The sequence below is a fragment of the Cetorhinus maximus genome, chromosome X (genome assembly GCF_964194155.1).
Source record: "Cetorhinus maximus chromosome X, sCetMax3.hap1.1, whole genome shotgun sequence".
NCBI classification, from domain to species: domain Eukaryota; kingdom Metazoa; phylum Chordata; class Chondrichthyes; order Lamniformes; family Cetorhinidae; genus Cetorhinus; species Cetorhinus maximus.
The window spans coordinates 9,764,120-9,776,875 of NC_135917.1; the positions used below are offsets into that span (position 1 = coordinate 9,764,120).

At 46.1% G+C, this 12,756-nt stretch overlaps 1 protein-coding gene and 1 non-coding gene across 6 annotated transcripts in view; one reads left to right on the plus strand and one right to left on the minus strand.

The window, feature by feature from the left end:
• fmnl3 (formin-like 3) overlaps positions 1 to 12,756 on the plus strand; it is a 170,684-nt gene that overhangs the window by 143,821 nt on the left and 14,107 nt on the right. For all 5 annotated transcript variants that reach the window (XR_013574129.1, XM_078534536.1, XM_078534535.1 and 2 more), the window contains 3 exons: positions 1,758 to 1,887; positions 2,562 to 2,729; positions 4,277 to 4,374. Coding sequence is in view for 4 of the 5 variants with exons in the window: in XM_078534536.1 (XP_078390662.1) it covers positions 1,758 to 1,887; positions 2,562 to 2,729; positions 4,277 to 4,374 (396 nt within the window). In the remaining variant the exon portion in view is untranslated. The remainder of the gene's footprint in view (positions 1 to 1,757; positions 1,888 to 2,561; positions 2,730 to 4,276; positions 4,375 to 12,756) is intronic.
• Positions 9,131 to 9,201, minus strand: trnag-gcc (transfer RNA glycine (anticodon GCC)). The gene has a single exon. It is a non-coding gene; the product is annotated as a tRNA-Gly (tRNA).

Below are 12,756 nucleotides of genomic sequence, written 5' to 3' on the forward strand. Positions count from 1 at the left end.
TGAAGCCAGAAAGCCTACTGTACACTCACAACTTGGACCTCCCAGTCCAAGAAGAGATGAAGGCCGAGCCTGTGGGATTATTTTTTTAAAATCAGTGTGCAGTCTTCAGGGCTCCAACCCTTCATGGACATGGCAGGATCGTTTATGCTTTGCAAATTGTGTTCAAGAATGTAATTTGAAGCAGATACACTGAATTGTGCTGGATTCATTAAAGCAATAAAACTCCTCACTGATACCTGAATAGGTTAAAGTGGAGTTAAAGCACATATTCCAACATTGCGGCTGAGAATTGAAAGGTAAATAGCTGGCCCAAGGAGTCTGGAAGCTGCTGTACCTGATTTCAGTAGGGTTAAGTGTTCCATGGTCTTTGCAAATTATTCGCGTCATGTTATTCTGACTTGCAGGAAGTCATTTATGCAGAGAATATTTTTTATCTTTAAAAGAGAAACTTGTATTTAGGAAGGTTTGAACCATAGTTGCATTTTCAATGTTGTTGGTCACCCAGAGTCATCATCCTAGCAACCCATTGCTGCTGGGATATTGGTCAGATTTCTCACATAGGGATGTCCCATTTCCAATTGTAATCTTTACTAGAAGGCAGTGGGACTGCAGCAGCAATAATGTATTTTTTCATCCTGAAAGTGATTTTTTGTCCCCAAGAATGAGTGCAACTTAAAGGGTGTGGATATTTTACGGAATTGCTACCTAATACTAAGCTATGAAGGAAGATAGAATGGTTGCAGCACAGAAGGTGGCCATTTGGTCCATCATGTATGTGCTGGCTCTCTGTAAGAGCTACACAGGTAGACCTACTTTCCCGCCTTTTTCTCATAATTTACAAACTTTTTCTCTTCAGATAATGATCCAATTCCATTTTGAAGGCGCCTCGATTGAATCTGCCTCCACCACACTCAGGCAGCACATTCCAGACCTTAACCACTCATGTAGAAAACTGTTTTTACTCATGTCGCCTTTGGTTCTTTCGCCATCCACCTTAAATTGGTGTCCTCTGGTTCTCGCCCTTCCGTCAACAGGAACGGTTTCCCCCCATCCACTCTGTGCAGACCCCTCCTGATCTTGAACAGCTCCGTCAAGTCTGTCAACCTCCACTTCTCCAAGGAGAACAGCCCCAGCTTCTCCAATCTCTACATAATTGAAGCCCCTCATCCCTGGAACCGTTCTCGTAAACCTTTTCTGCACCCTCTCTAGCCTTCACATCCTTCCCTCAGCCCCCCTCCTCCCCCCATCCTCCACTGACCTCACAGTTCACAATGAGGGGGCGGTGGGGCGGAGGCTGAGAATTGTCCTTTCATGATTTAAGCTCTCACAGAAGGAGTGGCTGCTAAGGGTAGGACTTATAGGGCAGCACCCCTTGAAGAGGCGAGCAAATTTGGCATAGCAGGTGGTGAAAAGATTGCAACCTAGCTGTTGCTCTTTGGCTTTTTCTTTTCTTTTTGATGCCACGTAGGGAATTTGACAATGAGTCAGGAGGTGACAATGTTTGTAAAAGATGGCTGAGGCTGATGAATCAGAATCATACAGCTTAGAAGGAGGCTGTTCAGCCCATCGTGCCTGTCCAGCTCTTTGAAAGAGCTATCCAATTAATCCCACTCCCCTACTCTTTCCCCGTAGCCCTGAACTGTTTTCCCCTTCAAGTATTTATCCAGTTCCCTTTTGGAAGTATTTATTGAATCTGCATCCACTGACTAAAAGACAAACTGATTCTCGGCGACTTAAAATGTTTCTTGTCTGCCCAGCTCTTGGATACCAAATCCACCGATCGGAAGCTGACTTTGTTGCACTACATTGCGCTCGTTGTCAAACAGAAGTACTCTAATATTGCCACGTTCTGGAGTGAGCTACACTTCATCGAGAAAGCTGCGGCAGGTTAGTATCAGCGCGAGCACTATCCAACAATATTCTCCTATCGTTTCATGTTAAAGGAAAATTGGCTTAGTTTCATTCCATACAAAGTCATTCCCAGCCCCAGTGAAGATGTTTGAATGGTACCAGGGATGAAAGACTTTGGTTATGTGGAGAGACTGGAGAAGCTGGGGTGGCACACCTTAGTGCAGAGAAGGGTAAGAGGGGATTTGATAGAGGTGTTTAAAATGATGTAAGGTCTTGATAGACTAAATAAGGCGAAACTGTTTCCAGTGGCAGAAGGGTCAGTAACCAGTGTTTGCAAGGCTATGGGGTAAGAGCAGGGGAGTGGGACTAATTGGATAGCTCTTTCAAAGAGGCAGCATAGGCACAAGGGCACAAATGGCTTCCTTCTGTGCCGTATTGTTCTACAAAGATGGTATCGAATGGAACCTAGACTTCCTAAAGGAAGTCAAATGATGAGTCACTTTGGGCAGTGTAACTAGCATCTTGTGACATTCTTGAGTGCCATTGGCAGAGCTGTCCAGAAAAGAGCAGAATAGGTAGGGAGAGATTGTAGTAAGAAGTTTCGAACCTCTTTCTCCTGTCTGGCGATGATTCCAGTTGCCAATGGGGTGCATTGATGGAGACAGCCTCCGGGTATTTTCATGACCGTTTCACACCATTTCCTCTTTCAGTGTCATTAGAAAATGTCCTCTTGGACGTTAAGGAGATGGGACACAACATGGAGCTGGTTAAACGAGAGAGCAGTATGCATGAGCACAATGTGGTGCTGAAGGATTTCCTGTCACAAAACGAAGGGAAGCTGGAAAAACTTCAGAAAGATTCCAGAACTGCACAGGCGAGTAGAACATATCACTGAGTTTTTCTCTCTATATCATAGCTCGCTATTCAGAAATTCAAATGCTTTTCTGTTCTTTTCACCCAGTGACTAAATCAAGGGCTTTCAGGTCAGTTATAACATGAGCTCTAAATATAAGTTGGTTAGAATTGACCTTGTTTCTCCTCCCCCAATGGACCTGTCATCCTGTAAATAACCTGAACGTAGCAGGGCAGGTAGATAAGGTGGTTAAGAAGATATATGGGAAACTTGCCTTTATTAGCCGAGGCATAGAATATAAGAGCAGAGAGGTTATGCTGGAACTGTATAAAACGCTGGTGAGGCCACAGCTGGAGTACTGTGTGCAGTTCTGGTCACCACATTATAGGAAGGATGTAATTGCACTGGAGAGGGTGCAAAGGAGATTTACCAGGATGCTGCCTGGGCTGGAGGATCTGAGCTATGAGGAAAGATTGGATAAGCTGGGGTTGTTTTCCTTGGAGCAGTGAAGGTTGAGAGGGGACCTGATAGAGGTGTATAAGATTATGAGGGACGTAGATAGGGTGGATAGGAAGGCACTTTTTCCATTAGTAGAGGGGTCAATAACCAGGGGGCATAGATTTAAGGGAAGAGGTAGAAGGCTAAGAGAGGAGTTGAGGAGAAATTTTTTTCACCCAGAGGGTGGTGGGAGTCTGGGACTCACTGCCTGAAAGGGTGGTTGAGTCAGAAACTCTCATAATATTGAAGAGGTATTTAGATATTTACTTGTGTTGCCATAGTCTCCAGGGCTATGGGCCAAGCACTGGAAAATGGGATTAGTGGAGTCAGATCTTTGTTGACCGGCACAGACACGATGGGCCGAATGGCTTCCTTCTGTGCTGTAAATGTCCATGAGTCTATGAGATCAGGAAAATATCAGGAGCAATTGAATCATGGAGTCTTTCAGACAAAACCTTTCAGGTGGGTGTAAAAGATCTTGAGGCACTATTTTGAGGAAGAGTAGGAGCATTCTGCCTGGTTTTCTGCTACAGAATTCTAAATGATTTTGTCATTGAAATCCTGCAATTGCCTTCAAGGAGTTAAGGCATAAACTGAGCACTGCTGCACTGAGCTACACTGGGGTACAGAGTGCATAAAATAAAGTGTAAAGTGGGAATGTACCCTGGTCTTATGAGCTCTCTGCTAGGTTTTATGGTGAATCCCTGTGTGCTTCTTCGAAGTTTGGGAAGAGACCAGGATAAAATTGAATGTGTGGGAAAATGTCAGACTGCAGTGGACTCCCCTCTCAGCCAAAGCATTTGAGTAAACATCGTCGGCATTCTGAATGAGAAAGTGAGGGAGAAACTGCAAAATCAGCCCTACCTTCACAGAAAAAGCCATTAATTCTCATTGTATTGCAGTCACGCCTAGTTGCTTGATCCCTGACCTTTAACCTCTGCCAGCAAGAGAGAGCAAGAAAAAGAAAAATATGGCTGCTATTAAGCAGTTGCCTCTGTTGTTGTAGCTGTAACCTGGTGAAGATGGAGGGTTAATGAGACTGTACCTAATTTCCTTTCTGCCCTGTACAGGAAGCATACAATAAAGTGGTTGAGTATTTTGGAGAAAATCCCAAGACAACGCCTCCATCAGTGTTCTTCCCAGTCTTCGTCCGGTTTGTCAAATCCTACAGGGTAAGATTTGTTTGTGGCTTTTCCCTTTTGCATCCACTTAGCATTCGTGGAGCTTCAAAGGGTAACTCTGGGACATGGAGGAAATGGTTCCAGCTGCTACCCTTAGAAGACAAGTGACTATTAATATGATGTGGCGAAGTTAAAGTGGGCTATGAGGAAAAAGCAGCTCAGCCCAGCAAGTAGGCCCTGTTGTTTAGGCCCGGTTCAGTAAATTGGGAAGGGTGCTGGCTGATGTAATGGTACACCCCTCCCCCCACCAAGCCCCCAAAAATAGTGCTTTGTGCATAGGAGTGAAAATTAACCCAGATGAACCACATTGTGGTCTGCCTTTGCTAAAGTTGAGTTGACCAGGAACCACCTCTGTTGAAATCAGAGGATGCTGCCCTTTTTTAAAAATCTGCTCCCCTCTCCTTGTCCTCCCACTGTCCTGAAGGCATTGACTCCTTGCTTGGATGTGGTGCTCTCCAGCACTCTTCCACCTGTTCACCTTCACCTATTCATAGGTGAGGCCAGGCAGCAAATGTTGCCAGGTTATCCCACTTTGGGGGCACGGTTGAGGCAGGGGTTGTACATCACAATTGAGCCCAGTCCTCCTCTAACTAATGCCCATGCCTGCGCACTCCACCCTGGGGTCACAAGCTAGCAATCAGGAGCAGGAACCTTGTCGAAGTTCACCACCGCCCCACTCCGCGTACCACAGTGCCGAAAGCACCATGACCAGCTGTAGCACCCCCTATTGTTTTGGAGGCTTGATTAAACTAACAACATAAAGTAGGGATTGAATTTGACACTCCAGCTCTGTATGGGCTCTGTATTGAGCAGTGTGGTGCATTACTCATAAGCCATTGGCAGAGTGTTTTGAAGAAAAAAATCTTGGGTTTGATGGAGATGCATTCTTATTCTGCTTTTTTAAAAAATAAATTCTTTAACCTTCCAATATAATTTGGATCAGTGCTAGTTCTGTTGTGACAGTTTGCAAGGATGTTTCAAATCTATCTGCATACACTAAGCAGGCAGTTAAGGCAGGCACGGTAGCATCGTGGTAATGTCACTGGCCTGGTAATCCAGAGCCCAAGCTAATGCTGCAGAGACGTGAGTTCAAATCCCACCATGGCAGCTGGGGGGGATTTAAATTCAACATGATAAATAAATCTGAAAAACAAAGCTAGTTTCATTAATAATGATCGCTAAAGTACCAAATTGCTGTAAATCTCATCTGGCTCGCTAATGCCTTTTAGGGAAGGAAATCTGCTGTCCTTACCTGGTCTGGCCTACATGTCACTCCCACAGCAATGTGGGTGACTCTTCACTACCCCCTGAAATGACCTACTCAACCATTCAGTTGTATTAAACCAACGACAGAATGTTAATAGTATGTTAATGATATTGTTAAGGTACACAGATGAAGGGCGTTGCTCAATTAAGTATCTAGAGTACTTATAAAGAGAGACCGGCATCACACTCTGTGGTACAGTTGGTCAGCACGTTTGGCTATTAACTGAAAGGTTGGTTCGAGATCATCGAGCGATGACACCTTTACTGTTTCATTGAGGACCTGGCGTGGAGGATGCTGCATGCAGCGGTCCCGTACAACCATAGGATATGATGGTTGATGGACTCCCAGGCTGCCTGTATTTTCTGTGGCCTCGAGGAGTCAGTGTTCCATGCGTACATAAGTTGTGGGCGTTTGCACTCCCTTTTCAGTTTTTTTAGGGAGTTGGTCCTTGGGCTTTGGTTGCACTTCAGCCTCACGCTCCTGATCTTTGGCCACCTGGTGCGGAAGGGGGTGGACAGGGAGGAGGACCTCCTTGTAAGCCTGCTCCTGGGCCTAGCCAAGCTGGCCATCAACCGGTCCAGTGAGTGGGCAGTCGAGGGGGGTCATCCGGCCTGACTGCCTGCCCCCCCTTCCGTGGCTATGTTCATGGCTGGGTGCCCTTGGAAAGTGGGCATGCGGTATCTGCTGGCACGGTTGAGGCCTTCCGCAGCGGGGAGTATTCCATCACACTCCTAACTTGTGCCTTGTAGATGGTGGCTAGGCTTTGAGGAGTCAGAAAGTGAGTTACATCGTTGCAGGATTCCTAGCCTGTGACCTGCTTTTGTAGCCACAGTATTTATGTGGCTAGACCAGCTCAGTTTCTGGTCAATGGTAACCCCCAGGATGTCGATAATGGGGGATTCAGTGATGGTAATGCCATTAAACATCAAGGGGTAATGGTTAGACACTCTCTTGTTGGAGATAGTCATTGCCTGGCACTTGTGTGGCATGAATGTTACTTGTCACTTGTCAGCCCAAGCCTGGATATTGTCCAGGTCTTGCTGCATTTGGACATGGACTGCTTCAGTATCTGAGGAGTTGCGAATTGTGCAATCACCAGCAAACATCCCCACTTCTAACCTTATGATGGAAGGAAGGTCATTGGTGAAGCAGCCGAAGATGGTTGGGCAGAGGACACTACCCTGAGGAACTCCTGCAGTGATGTCCTGGAGCTGAGATGGCTGACCTCCAACAACCACAACCATCTTCCTTTGTGCTAGGTATGACTTCAACTAGTGGAGAGTTTCCCCCCACATTCCCATTGACCCCAGTTTTGCTAGGGCTCCTTGATGCCACACTCGGTCAAATGCGACCTTGATGTCAAAGGTAGTCACTCTCACCTCACCTTGGGAGTTCAGCTCTTTTGTCCATGTTTGAATCAAGGCTATAATGAGGTCAGGAGCTGAGTGGCCCTGGCAGAACCCAAACTGGGCATCAGTAAGCAGGTTATTGCTAAGCAAGTGTAGCTTGATAGCACTGTTGATGACCCCTTCCATTACTTTACTGATGATCAAGAGTAGACTGATGGGGTAGTAATTGGCTGGGTTGGATTTGTCCTGCTTTTTGTGTACAGGACCTACCTGGGCAATTTTCCACATAGCCGGGTAGATGTCAGTATTGTAGCTGTACTGGAACAGCTTGGCTAGGGGTGCGGCAAGTTCTGGAGCACAAGACTTCAGTAGTATTGTCAGAATATTGCCAGGGCCCATAGCCTTTGCACTATCCAGTGCCTTCAGCCGTTTCTTGATGATATGTGGAGTGAATCGAATTGGCTGATGACTGGCATCTGTGATGCTGGGGCCCTCCGGAGGAGGCCGAGATGGATCATCCACTCGGCACTTCTGGCTGAAGGCTGTATCTTTTGCGCTGACATGCTGGGCTCCCCCATCATTAAGGATGGGGATATTTGTGGAGCCTCCTCCTCCAATGAGTTGTTTAATTGTCCACCACCGTTCATGACTGGATGTGGCAGGACTGCAGAGCTTAGATCTGATCCATTGGCTGTGGGATCACTTAGCTCTGTCTATCACTTGCTGCTTATGCTGTTTGGCATGCAGGTAGTCCTGTGTTATAGTTTCACCAGGTTGACACCTCATTTTTAGGTATGCCTGGTGCTGCTCCTAGCATACTTGCCTGCACTCTTCATTGAACCAGGGTTGGTCCCTTGGCTTGATGGTAATGGTAGAGTGGGGGATATGCCGGGTCATGAGGTTACAGATTGTGTTTGACTACAATTCTACTGCTGCTAAGGATCCACAGCGCCTCATGGATGCCCAGTCTTGAGTTGCTAGATCTGTTCAAAATCTATCCCATTTAGCACGGTGGTAGTGCCACACAACACGATGGAGGGTATTCTCAATGTGAAAGCGGGACTTGGTCTCCACAACGACTGTGTGGTGGTCACTCCTACGGATACTGTCCTGGACAGATGCATCTGTGGCAAGTTGGTTGGTGAAGATGAGGTCAAATAGTTTTTCCCTCTTGATGGTCCCTTCACCACCTACCGCAGACCCAGTCTAGCAGTTATGTCCTTTAGGACTCGGCCAGCTTGGTCTGTGTTGGTGCTACCGAGCCACTCTTGGTGATGGACATTGAAGTCCCCCACCCAGAGTACATTTTGCACCATTGCCATACTCAGTGCTTCCTCCAAGTGGTGTTCAACATAGAGGAGCAATGATTCATCAGCTGAGGGAGGGTGGTATGTGGTAATCGGGAGGCTTCCTTGCCCATGTTTGACCTGTTGCCATGAGACTTCATGGGGTCTGGAGTTGATGTTGAGGAACTCCCAGGGCAACTCCCTCCCAACTGTATACCACTGTGCCGCCACCTCTGCTGGGTCTGTCCTGCCGGTGGGACAGGACATACCCAGGGATGGTGATGGTGGTGTCCGGGACATTATCTGTAAGGTATGATTCCATGAGGATGACTGTCTGGCTGTTGCCTGACTAGTCTGTGAGACAGCTCCCCAATTTTGGCAGTAGCCCCCAGATGTTGGTAAGGAGGACTTTGCAGGGTCGACAGGGCTGAGTTTGCCGTTGTCATTTCCGGTGCCTAGGTCAATGCCGGGTGGTCCATTCAGTTTCATTCTTTTTTTGAGAGTTTGTAGCGGTTTTGATACAACAGAATGTCTCGCTAGGCCATTTCATAGGACATTTAAGAGTCAACTTCATTGCTGTGGGACTGGAGTCACATGTAGGCCAGACCAGGTAAGGTTGGCAGATTTCCTTCCCTAAAGGACATTAGTGAACCAGATGGGTTTTTACAATAATCGATAATGGTTTCATGGTCATCATTAGACTTTTAATTCCAGATTTTTATTGAATTCAAATTCCACCATCTGCTGTGGCGGAACTTGAACCCAGTTCCCCAGACAATTAGTCTGGGTCTCTGGTTTACTAGTCCAGCGACAATACCACTACACCATTGCCTCCCCAAAACTGATGCATTGGCCAGGAATCAAACCTGGGCCTCCCACGTGGCAGGCGAGAATTCTACCACTGAACCACCGATGCTTGATTTTCTTTATTGGTTAATTAGTTTTTGTTCCCACCGGTACTCAAGAGAGTATAAAGAGAGGCTGCTGGTTAGTAGGTAGGATGCAGGAATATGTAATGTTGAATTGTGTGAATATACCTGTTGTAAGGAAAAGTATGAAGTGTCTAGTTTGTACTTCACCAACTGATCACAATAACGCAGTAAAAAGCACTGTGGGTGTACCTACACCACAAGGAGTGCAGCAGTTCAAGAAGGCGGCTCACCACCACCTTCTCAAGGGCAAATGCTGGCCTAGCTAATGACGTTCACATGCCAAGAGCAGATAGATAAAAAAATTAGATACCCAGGTTATTATATGGGGCTCTTTCGTTCACAGGTTTGTTTGAATGATATGGACAGCAGACTCTCCCTCTGCCCCCTCCACTGATCACTTGCCATTTGCTGTCCAAAATGCCTTGGCTGGTGTTTGGTTAGACTGCCCTTGTAGAGGGGAGCCTGTTTGTGATTCCCAGCCTGAAGGGTCGACACCATAGCTACCTGTGAAAGAGCACTCTGCTGCTGACTAGTGAGGGCTGGAGCTAATGAATGCACTTGCTTCCTGGCATTGTCCAGCCGATGCCTCCCATTTCCTGCCCTCTACGCAGCCACCTGGTGCTGGCCACCCAGTTGCTCGCACATTAGGGATTATTCGTTGAAACAATAAAAGCAGTAGATGTGAATTTAAGTCGAATACTTTCATTCAGGGCAATAATCACATCAGGCTCTGTGTTTAGGAAAATGAAATAGCCAGAAAGTCACTGATGTCCTGTACAATGGTGGTTTTGGGGTCCTAGAAGTAGCTGAGGAAATCATTTGAGGAAAACGTTTCTCTTCTGCTCTTTCTTTCGACATAAAGATGAGCTGCATTCTTAACCCTTTAAGAGCTGTGGTTGACTTTTTGTCAACACTCGATTTAAGATTCAAGACTCTGCCTACCGGGTAGGGCATGGAGCAGGGCGGGTTCTCCGGCTGTAACTTCAGTGGAAGATTTGCACCAATCCCATAGAAACGGGGGTAGGAAGTGGCAGTTTTTAGCCGTTTGCCCTTTCTCCACGAGCTCCACTTAAAGCACAGTGAGAAATTGGGAGAACTCCTGGAGAAATTCTCCTCCCACATGTTTGTGCTCAATTCTCAGTGGGTTCTATAAAGGTTGACTCACGCACACTGTAAGTGTTTTCCCTCTCTCCTCTCCCCCAACCACCCCCACCCAACTTTCCTCCTCTCGTGTCTTGACAGTGCTGAATCAGACAGTGGATATGATTCTTTACTGATTGGCCCAGTAGGCCATTCTTCATGTCAATGTGTGGCCGCTCAACATCATGATGTTTCACTGTGGCGAGCTTCAGGGCAACATTGGTCTTGAAGCTCTGATGCTGCACCCTCCAACGGACTCACTGGTCTGGAATGGAAGCCCTGGCTGATTACTCAAGGGTTCCTCTGTTGAATTTTCATGCTCACTCATAGGGATGTCCTGGCTGGATCCGCTAACTCAACCCAAAACAGAACCTGCAGGCCATGTCGAAGATTGAGGGGAGATCTGACTGAGACGTTTTAAACGTTCAAAGAGTTCAAACAGTAGATGCAGACAAACTGTTTCCTCTCGTGGAGGACCTTGAGAATGAGGGTACCATTATCTTGGCTGTTCAGGAGGTCAGTTAGCTCAGTTGGCTGGGCGGCTGGTTTGTGGTGCAGAGTAACGCCAATAGCATAGGTTCAGTTCCCATACTGGCTCAGGTCATACATGAAGGCCCCGCCTACTCAACCTTGCCCCTCGCCTGAGTTGCAGTGACCCTCAGGTTAAAGTCACCACCAGTTGTGTCTCTCTCATGAGAGAGCAGCCTATGGTCCTCTGGGATTACGGTGACTTTCATTTTCGTTCAAGAGTTAAATCAGGAAGCACATTTTTATAATATAATATAGTATTTAGTGGAATATCATATAAATTATCTCCTATAGTATAAATTGTCTCATACAGTATAAATTGTTGTTCCCTTTACTTTTGGTATCCTTGTGAATTGTCCTGATGAGTGCAAGACGAAAGCTTCGACAAAAAATGTCTCTCTCTTTCAGTAATACTCGAGCACATTTTTTCACACAGCCAGTAAGGGAAATCTAGAACTCTCTTCCCCAAAAAGCTGTTACTGTTCAGGATTAAATGGAGCTTTCAGGACTGAGATCAATAGATTTTTATTGGTAAGGGCATCAAGTGATATGGAGCTGAGGTGAGTAAGTGCAGTTGAGGTACAGATCAGTTATGATCTAATGAAATGGCGATGCAGATCCAAGGAGCTAAATAGCCTCTTGTTCCCAAGTGTCCATTAGTAACAGACTTGGAAATGGAGTTGAAGAGATTCCAGTCTGGGTTGCTTAGTCTGAGAGTAGAAAGTGCCATTTTGCACTCGCTTGTCAGAGAGTCAAGGAATCAAACAGGCTGTTGTGCCTCTGGCACTTATTTTTTGAAGCACATGCTATTTGTGCTCATTCACAATTAAAATACTGTTTAACAAAAAGAATTGAAACCTCCTTCCTTCAGTAAACACAGCTGCTGCGTTGATTGACTTTGAGGTGAAGGAAAGATGGATTTTCAAAGTCAGTTATTTCTTTTTGCTCTCTGGGCTCAGAACTATACCAAATAAGGAGCTTCATTAGGCTGTAATAAATATGGGAATGTATTCAACATGGGTCCCAAGTTCAACCACGCCACTAAATCATTGCATGTTTACATTGAAAAAAAATGTACTGAAAGACACAAAATTCAGGAGAAACTATTTTGCCCAGACATTGGTGAAAATGTGGAAGTCGCTTCTTGGTTGAGGCAGCTAGCAGAGATGCCTTTAAGGGGAAACTAGATACGTACATGAGGAAGAAAGGAATAGAAGGAATTACTGATAGGATGAGATGAAGAGGAGTGGGGGGTTGGATTGTGCGGAGCATAAACACTGGTTTAGATCTGTTGGACCAAATAACATGTTGTGCTGTAAATTCAACAGGAAATGAGCTAACGAATAGTGTTGGATGCCATATTCAAATCAAGTTGAGACCACACCTGGAGCACTGTGTACAGTTTTGGTCTCCTTATTTAAGGAGGGATGTACTTACATTGGAGGCAGTTCAGAGAAGGTTCACTAGGCTGATTCCTGGGATGAAAGGATTGACTTATGAGGAAAGTTTGGACAGGTTGGGCCTGTACTCATTGGAGTTTAGAAGAATGAGAGGTGATCTTATTGAAACATATAAAATCCTGAGGGGGCTTGACAGGGTGGATGCTGAGAGGATGTTTCCCTTGTGGGGGAATCCAGAACTAGGGGGACACAGTTTCAAAATAAGGGGTCTCCCATTTAAGACAGAGATGAGGAGAAATTTCTCCTCTGGGGGTTGTTGGCCTTTGGAATTCTCTTCCCCAAGAGCAGTAGAGGTTGGGTTATTGAATATATTCAAGGCCAAGTTAGACAGATGTTTGATTGCCAAGGGAGCCAAAGTTTATGGGGGGCAGGCAGGAAAGTGGAGTGAAGGCCACATCAGACCAGCCATGA